We start from the raw sequence: 20,865 nt of genomic DNA, 5'->3' as shown, positions 1-20,865 counted from the left end.
CCAAATTCTCTGGTGAGTGCATGTTTAAGTGTTTTGCACACAGAGGGTACATTGCCTTCTTGCACAGAATATAATCTTTATAAATACTTCAGTATTTAGGTGACTCAGTGGCTAGAAGGCTGAGCCTGGAGTCAGGAAGACCTGAGTACAAATCTGGCCTTGGACACTTAATAACTGTGTGACCCTAGACAAGTCACTTAATCTCTGTTTGCCTTGATCCAGTGAAGAAAGAAATGGCAAATCACTCCAGACTTTAAGAAACCACCCTGGGGGCAGCTAGGTGGCGCAGTGGATAGAGCACCGGCCCTGAAGTCAGAAGGACCTGAGTTCAAATCTGAGCTCAGACCAAACACTTGACACTTACTAGCTGTGTGACCCTGGGCAAGTCATTTAACCCCAATTGCCTAAAAACAAACAAACAAACAAAGAAACAAAAAAGAAACCACCCTGGACAACATTGGCCTGCTTTGGTCTACGGGGTCACAAACAATCAGACAGACATGACTGAACAATAACAACAGCAGCAGCAGCAGCAATAATAATGAACTTTTGGCAGAAAGGAAAAACAATCCTTCCCTACTCTCCCTTCCCCTCTTTCATTCAAAGATTTGTGATCTCAAAGATTTAGGTATTCCCTATAGTAATACAGATGACATGTCTGCCCATCCTGTGAGACTCTTGTCACATCCCTTATAAATCTTTCCCAGTGGGTCAACCCATTCCTTGTGGATCACTTGAACACTATTAGAAAATCTGAGATTCAGCTGGCTAGGTAAGCCAATGATGATTTAACAGTAACATGTCAGTGTTTGGGGCTTTGGTTCATCCAAAATTACAGAACTGTTGTGCCTAGCCAACGTGAACCTTGAAACCTGGAGCCATTTTCAAAGATCTGTGAATGGCTTGGGACCCTGAGTTTCCACTTTATTTGCATTCAGCTAGGGGAAATTTCATTGCATTTAGCGTTTTATGTCCCACAAACAAGCCTCCAACACAGAGACAGCAGAATCAATATCAGGCTTAAGTGAAATATAAATCTGGGTTTCATCAGCATAAGAGTGAAAGCCAGTCCCTCTTCTTATGAATAACTTGTCTCAAAGGCAACATAAAATTGCTAACAATAGAGGCTTAAGAATAGAATCCTCAGGGATGTCATGGGGAGCCAAAAAAAAAATAAGACACACACACACACACACACACAATCTCTTGTTGGAAGCAAATGCCTATTGGCAAAACATGATCCAGAGCCTTGCCTGGCAGCAGAATCCAGTTTTCAGCTCAATTCACAGCACTGTCCTGATGGCCTTCTGTCTGAGTAGTAGCACTTAAATCTAGTAGAATTAGAACAGACACACAACTCCAGTCAGACGGCATCAATAAATCATTTTAAAACCAGAGCCAAGTGGTCTCAGAGCTTAACGGAAAATCTAACCAAACAAAAGCCTAAACATCAGCCAACAATCCTCCATGAGATTACCACCCATTTAAATGCTGGTACAATTCTGAAGAAAAAAGGCTATGAAGAAGTTTTCTCCAAATCCAATACCAAATGGGGGGGAAGGGGACAAGAGAGTAGGGGGATGATAGAGAGGGGGACAGATTGGGAAAGGGGGTAATCAGAAGCAAATACTTCTGAGGAGGGACAGGGTCAAAAGAAAGAATAGAACAAATCCAATACCAAAAACAGACAAGAAGGGGACAAGAGCAATGGCACCCGACAATATGTCAAACACTATCCACTGTGCCACCTCACTGCCCCCAAGTAATATTATACACTGCCCAAAAGCTATTGCCTTCGTGGCCTCCAAGTAGGTTGCAGTCAGTTTAGTGAAGTACCCAGGAGTTCAGAGCAACTCATTTCCTTCTTGTGGCCTTGGGAAAACCCTGGCACATTTGAAAAATAAATAACAAAATCTTATACCAGATTTTCTTTCTGGCAGCTTTTCCGCTCAGGCCATAGGTTCAACCTCTTATTTTACCAATTACATTATGGATTCCTTCCCCAAAATACTATTGTCTAATGACTGACTTTGCTATCCCCCCAGCCCCAGGCTTTTCAGCATTGTGTCTTCCCCCATTTAGACTGTCTTTTTTTTTTTTTTCATATTTGTATCCCCAGCTTTAGCACAGTGTCTGCTTGAAACATAGCAGGAACTTAATTAATGTTTCCTGATTATTGTAAAAGAATGTAAGCTCCTTGAGGACAGGGACTATTATGTTTTCCTCTTTGCATTTCCACCCTAGCATCTCGCTCAGTGCTTTGCACCTAGCATGCATTTAATAAATGCTTTGGAATTAAATAAAAAAAAATCTTGTGCTCTATCCCCTTCCAGTGTAAGTTCTAGAATCGTTGCAGAATAGTTTTAGCCCTTTAAAAGGGTAGCACTCCTCCCAGACTTCACAATTCAAGCACTCAGACTAGATACAAAGATTCTTTTTTTCAAAAGCGAGTCATTGCATTCTTTCTTGTGAGCCTCTCTCTCCTATCTCATGCAGTCATGTTTGTACCAGAAGCCTCTCTGCCTTTCAGATCCCTAGAATATGAGTGGGAGCCAGAGTCAGGAGCTATTACATCACTAATTGCAAGATTCAGGAAAAGAGAGAGCTATGGAATGCACTGGAATATCTTCAGTGAGTCACTGTGTTCCAAGGAGCAAATGGACACGAAGAAGAACATACAATTACGGGGAAGGCCTGACTAAAGTTAGCTCATTTCCTATTTTTAAAGAATGGAGCTTCATTAGGCATAGTTATATACCTAGGTCCTCTTTCTTATCTGATGGAAAGACTATTGCTCACTGAGTTAATCACTGATAATTTCAGAAGTTCCTATAGAATATTTAGAAGGGGAATACAGTTGCTAAAGGAATAGAGGTGGGAAGAAAATCTTCCCTATAAGAAAATGAACTGAGAATTGTTCAAAATTTTAGCCATTTCGAACTCTGCATTCTATTCTAAAGTGTCAGTGTATCATCTAATGGAAAAAAACCTCACTCAAGATAAATGGTTTACTTTATACACTTGTAAGTTGAAACACTGAATGTAAATGAAATTTTTTGTTAACTGAAATCGTACCATAAGTACATTTTGACAACTATTTAATATCTTTGTAGAAAAACCCTTTACAGAGCAAAGAATCTTTAAGTACTATGAATAATGACTCCCTAATTTTCTGTTTTTTTAAAAAATTTATTCTGAATTGCCATATACCATTTTGATTTTCTTTAATTGGAGCACATCTAATTGATAACCTATTGCTTAGAGACATCCATGGGCTTTTGCTGTTCTACTTTTCTTGGAAGTCTGGAATTATGAAGTTTGGGGCTATGTTGCGAGGAATAAGAACAAGGCATAACAAGTACTAAATGTTATTCTCAACAACTAAAAACAATCTAGTCTTTATAACCATGGAGCTCCGTTGAGACAATCATCTGAATAATTCAGGCCAGCTATTTTTCGCCTGAACTTAAGATTTTTTTTTCTTCATCCAAGCACACAAACCCCCTGAAATCTATACGCAGACCTCTTCAGTGTCTATGAATTCCAAGTTAAGAATCCTTGCCCCTGGAAGGACCAATGTGAATAATTATAATATAAGGTCCTAAAATATCCTTACTAGAACTGGAGGAAAGAGATTTCAAACCTATTCCTTGAGGCCCACAAGTCATATTATATGGTCTTTTGTTCTTTTTTTTTAAATTATTTGAATAGGTGTAGTAAGTCTTTGTGAAAAGAAATAAGGATTTAGATAACAGAGCAAGTACGTTAGTGATACTTAAGTACTCAAAAGGGTCTGTGGTCTCATGTCTTTAAAAGTTGCTTCCAAGGATTCCGACGGCAGCCAAAGGTCCATCCAATCTATTGTCAACCTTCCTTACCTTCTCATAATATTGGAAGGCTACCAGTAGAGCACACAGGTTGTCTACTTGTCATCTTTCATTCTTTCTAGTCGATATCTCATTGTGTCATGGAGGATGCCCTGAGTTTTTGAGTGCTACTGACTGTGAACTGTAATTTCTGTCTGGCATCATGCTAGAAAGACTTCTAACATGGCCCTAGCAATAGAATGGGTCTTCTTTCTCAAGATCAGCCCAGCTAAGTACAGAGAGCTTTATCACCAGTAGATTGATCAGTTGGTGATGACAATTTAAGCCTAAGCAACCCAGAATAATGATAACAATCTTAAACATATAATACAGACTTGATACCACCACCCTAGGATTTAATTAGACAGATTCTCCCATTATATAATCTACTTCCGTCATTATTCCCTAGGCATATATAAAAACTACATTCACTATTTTAGGCAGTCATAGAATTATCTAGGGTGTTATTCAAGAATTTAATTCAATGAGCATTAAGCATGAGCAAAAACGCAGTCCCTGCTCTCAAGAAGCTTACCTTGGAGGAGCAATAGCACTTTAGTATCAAACCCAATTGTTGAGCAAGCATGAAAAATATCTGCATTAAGATAGTTGCTGATAATTAAAAGGAATGGCAAGGTCTTACTTATCTCTGTCAAAAAGGCTGGTCAACAGGGCAGTTGTGAAGTGAGGTAGATAAAGTTGGTAAAATCATTAATATTCAGTAAAGAATATTTTGAATAACCATGATTATAAAAATATATCCTGAGTTCTCATTCATATATTCTCTTCTAAATAGCACTTCTTAAATTGTGGGTTGCAACCCCATATAGGGTCATGAAAAATTTGTCAACAGTAAAAACCTTTCTGAATGCACAATGACCAAAAATTAATTAAAAATCAAACACTTAATGGATTTAAGGTGTTTCTGGCAGTACTTGTGGTGTTGCATCCACAACTTCACTGCAGTCTTGGTCCTGAACACAAAGCATGTGCAGTTTGCACAGTGCATACCCTCAGGCCGTGCAACACTAAGGAACACTCAAAACAAGTGGTCACAAGTGGAAAAAATTTAAGAAGTCCTGTAATAGACCAACTAATCTCTTCTTTTCTCATCAGTTGCTCTGTCTGGTTTGTACTCTGTGAACAGGACAAACTCAACATCTCAAATTTCATCATCATGGAGATTGATTTAGCTTTGATACTCAACACCTCTGTGGCAGCCTCATTTGACTCTGCCCTCTGATTGGAGGGCTGATGGAAAGAGCAATAAACCTCCCAAAGTTTCCCTTTATAAAGGGCTCTGAATTTTCCAGCTAACTCATTATCGCCCATCAGTGGCTCTATTTGGTTTTGACTCCACAAATCTCATGCCCCCGTGCTGGGTACTCTATGGTGCTCCCCTTCCTTTTGTGTATTGTTTTCTCTTATTAGATTGTAAACTCCTAGAGGGTGGGAACTGTCTTTCTTTTTCTTATTTGTATCCCCTGTGTGTAGTACAATGCCTGGTGCAGAGCAGGTACTTAATAAATATTTATTGACTGTTGACTAGACCATGAACCATAAATCAAATGGAAAAAAATTAATTAAGACATAATGGTAAACAACAGAGGAAGATTTCTTCGTTATTCTTTCATCCTGCATACCATTCCCACTGTCCAGTCATTTTCAATATGTTTAATGCATTTGTACTGACTGTTACTCCCACACAGTAACTCGTGCTTATGACCTTTCCAAGCTCCTTCCTGCCCATCAAAATTTATCTGTCCTGTGTCTTATTATCATAGATCTCTATCCTAGATAGAAAAAAATAATTAAAGCTAAAGTATTAAGGTATCTGATACGCAGCATGGGGTAGTGGACGGAGAGAGAGAGCTGACTTCCCAGTCAGAATGATATGGTTCTAAGGCGTGCTTTATATGCTGATACTTTCTATGTGACATCAGACAAGCCATTTAAGCTCTCAGTGCCCTCATCAACTCTCTAAGCCTATACATTGCAGAAGAGATGCCAATTTGAATTGATGAAGTTTCCTTGTCAGGAATTTACTTAGTAACATTACAAGTCCAAGTTAAAAAAAGATTGCCCTAAAATGACATTTAGGGCAAAGTTAGGTAGTACAGGGGATAGAGTACCTTGCCTGGAGTCAGGAAGAGCTGAGTTCAAATCTGGCCTGAAACATATTCTAGCTGTGGGAGCCTGGGCAAGATGGAAATAGAATGGGGGAAGGAATATGATACCAGAGTTGAATGGATCATTTCTTTTTCTTTTTTTTTGGCTAGGCAATGGGGTTAAGTGACTTGGCCAGGGTCACACAGCTAGTAAGTGTTATGTGTCTGAGGTCGGATTTGAACTCAGGTCCTCCTGAATCCAGGGCTGGTGCTCTATCCACTGTGTTACCTAGCTGCCCACTGAATGGATCATTTCTACAAAAGACAGATATAATCTGAAATCTTTTTGCTACCTCATTAATCAAACTATATTTATTTTTATTGTTTTTTTCCTCATATTTACCATTCCTTAGAAAACTTTCACATACAAAGAATACAATCAGACTTTAGCTCATATAAGGACTTCTTGGCATGATGCCAGTGAGATCAGAGCCATTGATTTAATATGTAAAGATTTGCTCTATTTTAGAGCAAGCATTTCACTCTGGCCCTATCAAGCTCCCTCAACAGTGTGCTTTTGTTCACTAGAGGGAACAAATGAGAGATAATGGATGGCTTTTCACGAAATTATCACCGTAACGGTACCACAGACTCTTAGAGTTGGAAGGAATCTCAGAGATCATTCAGCACAACCTAGAGCTGAACATGGATCCCCTCTATGTTATCCTTAGAAACCAGTCATTCAGTCTGGGCTTGAAGATCTTTAGTGATGAGAAGAAACTCATTCCTTCCTAAGGAGGTTCACTTTTGGGGAGTTTTGCTAGGAAACTTTTCTTTTACCAAGAGTAAATCTACTTTTCTGCAATGTGCTCCTGGTTTTGGTCTTTCTGGCCTAACAAAGATAATCTCTTTTTCACAAGATGATCCTTAAATGCTTCATGTTTTTTTTATGCCCTTACCTTCTCCAGGCTAAAAATCCCTGTTCCTTCAACTGATCCAGGTATGCAATCATTCTGAGTCCTCTCACCATTCTGTTTACCCTTTCTTTTCTGGATGAAATCTGACTTGTCAAATCACTCTTCATTTCTAGTTAATTATACTACTAGTTAAATACAGGAATATAAAAATTATATTCGGTGAGGCCAATGGTCCATTTTGTTCTGTAGTCTATTTCTAATAGTAAAAGTAAGGGCCATTTTGTGGATATGCATGGTTTGTTACATGAATCTCAGCAGGTTAGATATATACCTGTAATATCTTTAGACAACCATATCTCATTATGTAATTATTATTCATGAATTTATCTATATCTTTCTTGAGACTATTTTGTTGACAATCTATGGCACGTGTGATGGAAAGTATTTCCCTGAAATGCAACTGAATGAACATGTATTAAAATCCTACTGTGTGCAAGATACCATGATTGTGGCTAGTGATGCACAAATATGAAAAATGACAAAAGTCCCTGTCCCCTTTCAAGCATCCAGGGGTACCCCTGAATTTCAGGGATTTAGTGAATGACTTGGTGTCCATTCTTTCAATACCCCTTACAGTTGCATAAACTGTGAATACAATTCTCTTCATTTTTGAGGCAACTGTGTGTGTATATGTATGTATGTATAGTAGTATGTGTGTGGATATATAAATATATACATATCTTTATATATTTAACATGTATTTTCAACTAAATTGGAGTTTCCAATTAAGCCAAAAATCACTTTAATCAGTGATTCTTGACCGATCTCCAGAAGGCATAAATAAGTAGAAAGAAAAAAAATGATAAAATCTTTTCATGTAATAAATATCCTTGGGTTAAATCTTTTAGATACAATTAAAGATTATGATCCAGTGATGAGAAAGGTAAGAGTATAAGTGCATATGATCTTTGTTTTCTTGTCTGCCCTATGCATAAACATTTATACATTACCTTAAAATCCTAAACCCAGACAAAACAACTGTAAAATACAAGTAGGTTTTATAAGTGAACACTGCAATATGCATTGAATCCCACTTCTGTACTGCAGACAAGTTAAATTTCTTACCTGATACTCATACTCTGTAAAAGGCAAAAGCTCAGAATCTATAAATGAGGTTAAGGTTCCATTGTACATTAGAATTGGACTTGATTTTCCAGGCAAAGCTGTTATTTGTCTTCTATACAATTCATAATATAGAATTTTCCCATTTGGCTGAAGTGGCCCAGTCCACTGAAGAGAAATTTTGGGCTGGAATTCTCTTGGACTCATTTGCACCTCTAAGAGTGGCGGAGGTTGCATCAGTGGTGAAGTTTCAAGGGTTTGTATAGACGTCCAGTCACTTGAAGCACATCCCAGCAACGTGCAGCCTTGAATTCGTATCTCATACCTTTGGGAATATAGATCAATATTCAGTTAATAATAGCAGAATCTTATGGAGAAAGTGAAAATAAAAAACTATTCTTATTTATCTATCCTCAGGTCTTTTCTGTGAACAAGAAAGCCTCTCCCCCCCCCCCCTTTTTAAGAAGGTCCTATGAAATATATCTTCCTACTGATTTTCAAGACAAATAGATTTTCATCTATCTGCGTTGTTAGGTACAGGGGGATGGATCAGATGACCTCTCAAATTTTAGTCTAGTCCAAGGATTCACGGACTGTACAGGATAGAATTTTAAAGTGAATGTCATAGCAAAGCAATAAAGTCTGAGGTGTTGTGGAGGATATGACAATTTCTGAAGCTTTGGGCTCAGGTTTCTATGGCTAAGGCTAAATGATTCACCAGGAATATGCTCAGGTCATGAAGGAACATCATGGAGCTAAGGCCTCAGTGGTAATAAATCCCCTCACCTGATACTGAACATCTTAAACTAAGCCCTCTTACACCCACACTAAGACCTTTTGGGACAAAGTTGACCCAGCCACATACTAGATTATCAATCATGGAGACACCTTATCGCCTTCCAGTTAAACTCAACCAATCAATTATTTTTTTGTCTTATAACTAGTTTTCTGCCACTTGGAAAGGTTTATTCACACGTGGGAGACTTTTTTTTTTCTGCTGACAACCATGATTTTGTTGGTATTTATGTCCTTAGCTTCAAGTATGAACGATTTCTTTATTTCTGATGCTTTTCCTGTTTTGTTGTCCCTCCACCTAATGCCCTCTTTTCTTTCTCCCTTTCATCTTTTAAAATACTTTTGCTCCTTTTCCTGACATTTTCTTTCTTTCTCTTTCTTTTTTCTTTGCTGGGCAACTTCTGGCCACATATTTTCTTTTCTTTCTTTTATGTCTTTTTCTCCCCAAGAGGCACTGATTATAGTATAGTGGAAAGATGACTGGATATGGATCTGGAAGAGGCCTGCTTCTGAACCCCAGAATCCTTCTAACATTTACTAGTTTTGTGACCACAGGCAAACCATCTAATTTTTGTGAACCCAATTTCTTCATCTTCATAATTGCCTGGAGCATGAAGGCTATAGAGATAATCTAATTTCACAGAAGGAAAAACAGACCTAGAGGGATGAAATGACTTGCCCAAAGTCAAACAAAAGTAAATGACCAAGGCAGGATTTCAGCTGAGGTTCTTTGACTCTAGATCAGAATTCATTCTACTAAAGCACCATGTTTGTGGTATGAATCATATGAGATAATGTGCTCTGCATAAAAGATAACAATTATTATTACCTCATTTCATTTTCCTTCTGCTGCCTTGCCTGGTTTTAAGACACCCCTCCCAATATAAGCTCATCACTTCTAAATTCACCTCCATGCTGCTAATTCTGGTCTTGACTGACACCACTTCTCTCAGTCTTCTCCCCGCTCTGATCAGAAGGCTGGAGGGAGGAGTACCAAACTCCTCCCAATTCGTTCCTTTATAGAGGCTGCACTGGCTACACCCTAGTGTTCTTCCCTGTCCCCTCCCCATTCCCTTTCCTGCCTCCTTTTCTAAGTTGTTCCCCTTTCTAGATTGTAAGCTCTTTGAGGGTAGGGGCTATCTTTCTTCATATTAATTGTCTCCCCAGTGTTTAGCACAGTGCCTAACTCATAGTAGTTCCTTAATAAATGTTTAATGGATTAGAATTAATAATAATGATGGTGACAGCTAGCATTTATACGGTGCTTTAATGTTTGCAAAGAGTTTTCTTCGCAGGAACCATCTCCCTTATCTTTTTTCCTATACTTTCTTTTTCATCCTTTTTATTCCTGTTTTCTTTTCTGCCTCTTCATATAAGTTTCCTTCCCTTCCTCCTCTCCTCCTGATCCACCTCTTTCTTTCACTCCCTCATCTGACCTAATCCTTCTTGATTTCCCTAACTTCCTTCAGGACCCAGTTCAAATCCTACCTTCTACAAAGCCTTTTTTTTTTTTTTGAAAGATTCCTAGAAAGCAAATGTGTGTCCCAGGGTTTTGGAGTGTGCAGTTTTGGAGGCACAAAAAAGAAAACACCATGAATCACTTGGTCAACTGAGAATAGTATCTAAAATCACAATGCAGTTGACTTATCTATCTGTATTAATGAGGCTAATGATTAGCATGGATAATTCAAAAACAAATAGGATACCCAAATCATTTATATCTAGATGTGGGATGCTTTTTTTCTTTTTTTTTTTTTGTTTTTAGTAGATCAGTGACTTTAGTGGTTTAGAAAGCTCCTGGTAAGATACTCTGTCTACTTAATACAAATCTACACCTTCTCTGCAACTTAGAGACTTGCCTAGGACACCAAGATGTTTAGGGACTTGTTAAGGGATATATAGTCAGTATGAGTTAGATATGGGAATTAAATTCCAAATTTTCCTGACTCTAAGAACAGCTCTCAATTCCACTGCCCCAGACTGATTCCCATGGGATTTAATTTTTTTCCCCCCAAAATTTGTCTTCCAACTCTATTGCCTAATTCTTGAACTGAGATGAGACTTTGAATCCCCTGAATCTGAAGCAGACAAAAGCTAAGCCACAAAACATTGGAAGCATCTTTGGAAGATACCTGAAGAAGTTCTAATTACTGTTTAATATTTAATAGAGTCCTAAATAATTGTCACAATTAGGTGCAAAAGACCATGAATGTTTCATTTAAACAGCACTATATATCAGAGATAATTATAGTAGGTGTCTAATCTACACATCACTAGATTACTATAATAGCTGAATTTTACTTGAGGTGATTGGAAATCAACACAATTTCAACCTTTAATTTTTTTAAGTGGTTCTGTTCACTTTACTAAATTTTAAGCATAAAATTCTATTTACTATTCTTCTCTCTGGGGATGTAGATTGTTTAAATTGTAGGTGGGGTAACTGCTAAGCTCTTATTTATGACATGGGAATAGGGACTAGAGCTAATTTTCCTTTGTGCTGTGTGTGCTACACTCAGCATAGAGGGTTGGATAGCATAGATAGAGAGGCTCCAGGAAACCAGAACAAATGAAGTGGTACAATTTTTTTTAAGAAATCATAAGTAGAGTGTGAACTGCTATAAGAAATAATGAATGTGGTGGATAGAAAAAAAGTATGGAAAAGATCTTCATGAACTGATGCAGTGTAACACAGAGCCAAGACAACAACATACACAATGAAAACAACAATGTATGTGGAGAGAACCATACATATTATCAAGTGAATGTTGCAGAATTATAAAGAACAAGCATGACCTTATCCTAACCCCTTTGCAGAGTTGGGAAATTTACAAATGTTGACCATTGCAAATAATTTTCAGACTTTTTTCAATGTGTTGATCAGTCATGCTGATTTTCCCCTCTTCTTTTTTTGCCTTTAAAACACTATTTTATATACAAGATGGATTTCTTAGAGAAAAAGGAGAAGGATACTGAGGGAAGCTTTGGTGATGTAAGAAAAAATAAAAGGCATCAATAAAAACTTATTTTGAATAAAAGGACAAAAAAGAAGTCATGGTCCTAGATATGTAATATGCATACGTCTCGAAATAAATTATGCTCAGGATAGGGTTTTAAGGGATTATGGTGAGGGGAAGCTTCATTCTCCCAGGAAAGGGAGTTAGACCTTTAAATTTCTAGATGACACACAGCTAGGAAAGGTTGTTGTTGTTTGTCGTTGTTGTTGTTGTTTACCATGACATCAGGGAGGTAATGCCATGACGTGCAAATGAATTGGATTGAAGTGAGGGAGGGCTGTGCGGTCACTTTTTTCTCCCACTAGGAAAGATATTTAATATCCAAAGAGATCTCTACAGGCTGGAATCCTAGTGATGGACTGGCAAATGTTTAACAACTGTCTTTCCAAATGAAAAAAAAATAAGGTACACATGACACCCTTTCCAGTTTAAACTGCACAAGTAACATTTTCTCCATCATTTTATTAAGTATAGACAAGAAACAAAACAATATGTCAAGCCCTAATTTGTAACATTTGTTGATTTCCAAGCTATAAATGCTCACACTGAAAATTTAAAAATCATCTATCATGAGCTAGCTCAGGCTGGCTGCAGCACACTCAAGAAATATAATAAGATGAAATAATGGATGAATACAAATTCTGCACATGGGTTAAAAATAGCTATATAAACACAAGATGAGAAACACACGGCTAAAAATAGTTATATGTCAAAAGGAACAGGATATTTTAATGGTATGGAAACAGTATGAGTTGCTAGTGTGAAATGGAAGTCAAAAGCACTAATGTGATCTTAGATTGCTTTAACAGAAGCATGGGGCCCAGAATGTGGACACTCATATGTTTTCTAGGGGACAACTCCACTGAACTCTGCCCTGTTAGGAACAAGTTAGGAGTTTCATACTTAGTTTTAGGCATTACATTTGGTGGTAGTGGTGGTGGGGACATCAAATGATTGAACACTATTCAGAGGAAACAAACTGTGATAGTGTGGGGACTTGGAAGCATGCTACACGAGGATCAATTGAAGGACCAGGGTATTCAGTTGAAGAAGCCTGAAACAGAAAAGATTTGAGAAGATGACTGCTATCTTTAAATATATTTTAAGAGCTATGTAAAGGGATTAGATTTGTTTTGCTTGGCTCCAGAGGCCAGAACTAGGAACAAAGGGTATAAGTTTCAGAGAGACAGATTTCAATTCAATATAGGAAAAAAGAAAACTTCCAAACAATTAGAGCTGACTAAAAGCGGAATCGGTTACTTTAATAGATAGCTAGCTGTTCATCTCTAATGTCTATCAAATTAAGGAGGGAATTTCTGCTTCAGGGATGTGTTAGACTAGGTGGTATCTGAGATCCTTTGCTAGTCTGAGATGCCATGATTGTATGGAAAGCCCCTCAGAGCTAATATTCCCTGAATAAGCCAGCATAATTCTGAAATGTAATTCTTGTTCAAATTAAACTTAATTTTTAAAGTTTAAATACAAAACCTTAAAATGTTTACCTTCATACTTATTCTAATTACCTCATATGGTGGTGGTGTTCAATAATTTTTAGTTGTGACCCCATTTGGGGTTTTCTTGGCAAATATACTAGAGTAGTTTGCCATTTCCTTCTTTAGCTCATTTTACAGGTGAAGAACTGAGGCAAATGGGATCCTAACGGCCCAGGGTCATACATCTATTAAGTATCTGACACTAGATTTAAACTCAGGTCCTTTGGACTCTTGGGCTGATGCTGTATCATCTAGCCACTCAATGAAGAAAATCAAACATTTGCCAGAGACTTCAGACTTATAGGAGTGATTAGGCTTAGGAAAACTAGCTCCATTCCTTTACTCATCTCCTAGTAAGATCATGTAGCATGTCAACAATTCCTTAAAAGTTGGACTCACAAAATCACTTTTGCAAAAATCCTACTCCTATGAGGAAACTTTCTTTCAATACACTAGCGAATGGGGAGTATTCTTAGCTAAACAAGGGGTAACAGTGAATATAGAAGATAAAATGAAAAATTTTCATTGTGTAACATTTTAAGAATTTTACTTAAGCCACAATCAATACTCCTAGATTTAAAAGAAAAATGGACATCTTTGGGATGGAAAAGGGAAAACATCTTTGAAGCAAATATCTATGATAAAGGTTTGATATTCATAAACTATACAGAAATAATAAATAAGATTCTGCTGGAGCAGAATCTATTATGCTTTGGTTGAAGTAAAAAAGGGGGGGTGGGAACCACTCATGATCTTAGACAAAGCAAAAGCAAAAATAGATCTAATTAAAAGAGATAAGCAGGGAAAATACATTATGCTAAAAAGGTACCATAGACAATAAAATAATATCAATAGTAAACATATCTGCACTAAATAGTATAGCATTCAAAATTCCTAAAAGAAAAGTTAAATGAGTTACAGGAAGAAATAGACAATAAAATTATACTAGTGGGGGACCTCAACTTTCCTCTCTCAGAACTAGGTAAATCTAACCAAAAAAATAAACAAGATAAAATTAAAGAGGTGAATAAAATTCTAGAAAAGTTAGATATGATAAAGCTCTAGACAAAATTGAATGGGAATAGAAAAGAATATACCTTTTTCTCAGCTGCACATGGCACCTTCCCAAAAATTGGCCGTGTATTAGGGCATAAAAACCTCTCAATCAAACCCAGAAAAGCAGAAATAGTAAATAAACTGTTTTCAGATCACAATGCAACAAAATTATATTCAATAAAGGGCCATGGAAACATAGATTTAAAATTAATTGGAAACAAAATAATCTAATGCTAAAGAATGAGTATGTCAAGCAACAAGTTATAGAAATGATCAATTAAAAATAATACTTAAATAATCCTATCTTAGAAAAACAAATTGAACAAGCCATCAATGACCTCCCTAAGAAAAAAGATGCTCTGGCCATACAGATTCATAAGTGAATTTCCCAAGCATTTAAAAAAAACAATTAATTCTAATACTATATAAACTATTTGGGAAAATAGGCAAAGAAGGAATCCCACCAAATTCCTTTTATGATGCAAATATGGTGCTAATACATAAACCAGGAAGAACAAAAACAGAGAAAGAAAACTATAGACCAATTTCCATAATGAATATTGATGCAAAAATTATAAATAAAATACTAGCAAGGAGATTACAGCAATATATTACAAAGATTATATACTGTGCCAAGGTAGGATTTATACCAGGAATTCAGTGGTTCAATTCTAGGAAAACTATCACTATAATTGACATCATATCAATAACAATACCAAAAAAATCATATGATTAACTCCACAGATGCAGAAAAAGCTTTGGACAAAATACAACACTCATTCCTATTAAAAACACTAGAAAGCATATGGAGCTTTCCTTAAAATGATAAGTAATATCTATTTAAAACCATGAGCAAGCATTATCTGTAATGTGGATAAGCTATAAGCCTTCCCAATAAGATCAGGGGTGAAGCAGGGATGCCTATTTCAACCACTATTGTTAAATATTGTGCTAGAAATGGTAGCATAGCAATAAGAGAAGAAAAAAAATGAAGGAAACAGAATTGGCAATGAGGAAACAAAACTATCACTTTTTTGCAGATGATATGATGGTATACTTAGAGAATCCTAGAAAGTCAACTGACAACTGCCTGAAACAATGAAGAACTTCAGTAAAGTTGCAGAATATAAAATAAATCCACATAAATCATCAGCATTTCTCTAAACTACCAACAAAACTCAACAGGAGGAGATAGAAAGATAAATTCTAGTTAAAATAACTGCAGGTGATTCTTGGGACTTGACATGCCAAGACAAATCCAGGAACTATATGAACACAATTACAAAACACTTTTCACACCATTAAAGTCAGATCCAAACAAATGGAGGAATATTAATTGCTCATGGGTAGGCAGAGCCAATATAATAAAAATGAAAATTCTACCTAAATTAATTTACCATGACATGCTAATCAAACTACCAAAATTATTTTATAGAGCTAGAAAAGATAATAAAATTAACCTGGAAGAGCAAAAGGTCAAGAATATCAAGGAAATCAACCAAAAAAAATGTGAAAACAAAACCAAGGCAGCCAAGATTAGAAGGAAAGCAGAAAACTGGGGAGGGGAGGAAATTTATAGCAAGTTTTTCTGATAAAGGTTTTTTTTTCTCAAATATAAAGGGAATTGAGTCAAATTATAAGAATATGGATCATTCCCCAATTCATAAATGATCAATGGAAACGAACAGGCAGCTTTCAGAAGAAATCAAGACTATCCATAGCTATATAAAAATGCTTTAAATCGCTATTGATTAGAGAAATGCAAATTAAAACAACTCTGAAGTACTATCTCACACCTATCAGATTGCCTAAGATCACAGAAAAGGAAAATGACAAATGTTGGAAGGGATGTGGAAAAATTGAGACACTAATACACTGTTGGAATCGTGAAATAATTCAACCACTCTGGAGAGCAATTTGGAACTATGCCCAAAGGACTATAAAACTGTTCTTATCCTTTGACCCAGCAATGTCCTTAATGGTTCTGTGTCATTAAAAGGCCATAGAGAAAGGAAAAGGACTTATATTTATAAAATATTTATAGCAGCTCTTTTAGTGGTGGCAAAGAATTGGAAATTGAGGGAATGTCCATCAACTGGGGAATGGCTGAACAAGTTGTGGTATATAATTGTGATGGAATGCTATTGTGCTATAATAAATGATGAGCAGAATTGTTTCAGAAAAACCTGGGAAGACTTATATAAACTGATGAAAAGTGAAGTGAACAGAACCAGGAGAACAGTGTACACAATAAAGACAGTATTGTAAGCATGATCAACTGTTAAAGACTTAGCTACTCTGATCAAGACAATGATTCAAGACAATTCCAAAGGACTTATGATGAAAAATGGTATCCACTTTCCGAGAAATAACTAATGTAGTTTGAATACAAACTAAAGCGTAATTTAAAAAATTATTTTTCTTGGGTCTTTCTTTGGTGTGTTTTCTTTTGCAATATGGCTAATAAGGAAATATGTTTTACATGACTGCATATATATAACTACAACAAATTGCTTGCCTTTTCAAGAAAAGGGAAGGGAGGAGGGAGAGGAAGGGAAGGAGGAAGGGAGGGAGAGGGAGGGAGGGGGGGAGAGAGAGAGAGAGAGAGAGAGAGGAAGAGAGGGAGAGAGAGAGGGAGAGAGGGAGGGAGGATTTGGAAGTCAAAATTTTCAAAAAAGAATGTTAAAAATTGGTTTTACACATAATTGAGAAAAATAAAAGAAATTTTAAAATGAAGTAAAAAGTAATTAATGTTATCAATAGCAACTAAAAAAGATACATAAAGAATTGATACAAGTATTTGAGAAAAAGCCATTCACTAATAGATAAAAAAGGCAGTTTTCAAATTAAGGAAAGCAAACAATCAACAACAATATCAAAGAATGCTCTAAATCATTAATTATTAAAAATGCAAATTAAAATAACACTGAGGTTCCACCTCACAACCAACAGGTTGATTATAATGACAAAAGATGAAACAGTTATTGTTTGGAGGGGCTATAGAAGAACAAGAACTGATAATGGAGCTCTTTGTCTATCTAACCCTTCTTGGAAAACAATTTGGAAACACATTCCCCAAAACACTGAACTGTACCTACCACTTGATCCAATGATACCATTATTAAATTATTCTAAAGAAGTCAAAGCCAGAGGAGCAGATGAACAAACCAGAAAATAATTCATACAATTGTAGTATTATGAAAGGAGAACAACATTGAAGGACCTCAGGACTCTAGCATTTGTTAAGCACCTACTATGTGTCAGGCACTGTGCTAAATAATTTATTAATATCTTGTTTGATCCTTACAATAACACTGGGAGGTAGGTACTATTACTTTCCTCATTTTACAGTTGAGGAAACTGAGGCAGACAGAAATTTAAGTGACTTTATAGGATCACACAGCTAGTAAGTGTCTGACGATAGATCTTAACTTGTTAACCGAGTGTTAATTTAACTGAACCCAGTTCCAGTTCTCTTTCTGTGTCACCATCTAGCTGCCTCAAGGAAAACAAAAGAGGAAGATGCTATATTTAAGTTTTAGTCTTCTGAAGTCAGCTATGTGGCACCTGTACTTAGCATACAATTGCACATAAACAAACAATGCCCCCCCCAAAAAAACAAACCCCAAACTAGTGCAATTACTGAATTGAAATTCAACTCCTTCCATACACTAGTACATTTATCACTGAACCTGGCTGGACACCCTATCATTCATTTCTTAACCAAGTCTTTTTGGTACGCTACTCAAGAAATAATGTATGACTGTGATAATTGGGCTATAAGGAAAGTTGAGTGCCACACAATCAATGCTTTCAAATTGTGGTGCTGGAGAAGTCTTTTGAGAGTCTCTTGGACAGCAAGGAGATCAAATCAGCCATTATTTATAGCAATTAATTCAGACTATTCATTAGAAGGTGAAATACTGAAGCTGAAACCTGAAAACTTTGGCCATATAATGAGGATGAGATGGATAGGTAAGTGTGATGGAAACAATGAACATGAACTTGGACAGACTTTGGGAGATACTCGAGGATAGAAGAGTCTGGTGGGCTATATAGTCCATGGGGTCGTAAAGAATCAGACAACACTGAGCAACTGAACAACAACAATTCAAGAAACAAAAAACAGGATACCTACCTGTGATAGGGTTTTAATTGGGTTACTACGAATGACCTTCTAGCAAAAGAATTGTGAGTCATGTTCATGTGTATGACTTTTGCCTCTGTTTCAATGGGATCCCTTACTTGGAGGGTATAGTTAATGATATCACCATTTGTCTTTACAGGAGGATTCCAAGTTACTTCAATCTCTTGAGAATTCCATGCCTGTAGCTCTGGAGGTGCCATCCCAGATGGTGCAGAAGGGTTTGTTCTGACTTTAACCAGTGGACTAGAGGTGCTGCCTTGGCTATTACTGGCAGTCACTGTGTATCCATACTCCTTGCCTGAGGAAAGTTCAAAATCATGGTAGCGAGTTTCTAGACCAGTGTAGACAATCTCTCTATCTCTCCTAACCTCATAACTTATTATTTGCCCATTTGGATCAGCAGGAGCTTGCCAGGTAATTTCTACTGACTCTGAGCCTGTGGCTTGTAACTTTGGGGGGTCCATATTTTTTGGTGGAGCCTCCATTGTCCTGGCAGATTTGGCCTCACTAGATGTGCAGCCTCCATTAGTACAGGCTGTTAATATGAAATCATACTCAGTATGTGGCTGCAGGTGGGAAACCACCCCAGACAATTTGTTGCCAGCATGGTATTCTTTGCCATCAAACCTCAGGAAGTATTTGATGATTTCTCCATTGGGGATTGGAGGAGGTGACCAAGACACATTTATCTGAGTGGCACTGAGAGCCCAAAGAGAGGGTGGATTGACTAGAGTTGGGGCTGCCTCTGGAGTTTGGATGGTGGAGGCTTGACTAGATGAGCAGCCTTCAGCTGTGCAAGCTATCACTGCATAGCTATACTCAGAGTAAGGAAGCAATTCATCATCAGTATAATTAAAAGTCTCAGCATCAAAATTGAAAGGATAGAGTACTTCATTTCTTTGAAGTCTATAGGAATGGATGATCCCATTAGGCTGTTCTGGAGGGACCCAAGAAATCATCAGTCTCAGAGGGTTTAAAGATTCAAAGACCAAATCAGGTGGCGAAAGACCCTCTGGTGGGGCTTGTTTTGTCTTCCCCACAGACCAAGGGCTATCAGTGTGACCAGCTGAATTCCAAGTACGGATTCTATATTCATACCAAGTCCAAGGTTGTAAACCTTTGTCATTATACACAAATGTATTCTTTTCAGTGTTATACTCTGTGAAAACAATTTTCTCATCTGCTTGAGTTGTCCTGTTCCCCCCAGCATTTCCCTTGAAGCTTCTGTGAATCACTTCATAGTGAATTATTTTTCCATTTGGATTAATTGGCTCAGACCAACTCAGCTCAATGCTTGCTGCCCCCACAGACTGGATTGTGGGAGCCAACTGAGAGGTAGGAGGGGCTTCAGCTGTCCAGAGACACTGAGGTGCAGAGAGAGTGCAGCCTGCCATGGTGCAGGCCTCCAGGGTCAATATGTAGAGAGAGAAAGGTTCAAGGCGTCTGAAAAGAAACTGACGAGACAAGCCAGTATATTCCAGGTTACCCTCACTGAAGATATTATATGCCTGTAGGGAGATAAGAATAAGAGAGCAATTGTAAAATATACAAATGATTTGTTGTTGTGTCTTTTTTTAAAAATCCTTTGCCTTTGTTCTCTTTTCTCATTCTGACATTTGACTGGTGGCCTAGGGGGTAGATTAAATCTTTTCATAAGTGGGAATGATCAGCAACGTCTATATAGAAAGTAAGCTCTCTAAAGGGAGGAACAATGATTTAAAAAAAATAAAATAATGAACAATCCCTGAAATAGCACTCAAAACACTATTTGATGACCTAAAAGCAAAAAAAAAAAGTATGAAGTCTGATTCTCTGACCCAAAGCTTCATTTGAGATACACCCAATAATCAGCGAATGGAAAATTATGAATCAGCTTTTCTTAACTGCATACAGTGGATAGAGTGCTGGACCTGGAATCAGGAAGACCTGAGTTCAAATGCAGTCTTTGACACTTACTAGCTGTGTGACCCTGGATAAGTCACCCAACATCTGTCTCAGTTTCTTCGATTGTAAAATGGGGATAATAATAAAAATACCTACCACTCAGAGTTATTATGAGGACCAAATAATATATTTGTAAAGTGCTAGAACACAATTAGCACAATGCTAGGCACAAAGTAGTTGCTTAAAAAATATTTCTTTCCTTCATAAACACAGGACCAAAGTGCATCTGCACCCTTCTGGTTCATCTCATTCCTTTTTTTTTTTTTTTTTTTTGCTTTTTTGGTGAAGCAATTGGGGGTTAAGTGACTTGCCCAGGGTCACACAGGTAGTAAGCGTCAAGTGTCTGAGGTTGGATTTGAATTCAGGTCCTCCTGACTCCAAGGCAGGAGCTCTATCCACT

At 37.2% G+C, this 20,865-nt stretch overlaps 1 protein-coding gene across 1 annotated transcript in view; it reads right to left on the bottom strand.

The window, feature by feature from the left end:
* USH2A (usherin) overlaps positions 1-20,865 on the bottom strand; it is a 944,914-nt gene that overhangs the window by 54,270 nt on the left and 869,779 nt on the right. Inside the window, exons 62-63 of the mRNA XM_027871555.1 lie at positions 18,513-20,029; positions 8,017-8,338 (exon numbers count right to left, since the gene is read on the bottom strand). Of these exons, the coding sequence (XP_027727356.1) occupies positions 8,017-8,338; positions 18,513-20,029 (1,839 nt within the window). The remainder of the gene's footprint in view (positions 1-8,016; positions 8,339-18,512; positions 20,030-20,865) is intronic.

This window comes from Vombatus ursinus, unplaced genomic scaffold (assembly GCF_900497805.2).
Source record: "Vombatus ursinus unplaced genomic scaffold, bare-nosed wombat genome assembly UNPS02014798.1, whole genome shotgun sequence".
NCBI classification, from domain to species: domain Eukaryota; kingdom Metazoa; phylum Chordata; class Mammalia; order Diprotodontia; family Vombatidae; genus Vombatus; species Vombatus ursinus.
Note: the sequence above shows the minus strand (reverse complement) of the source record. Positions and strands in the feature narration are given on the sequence as shown.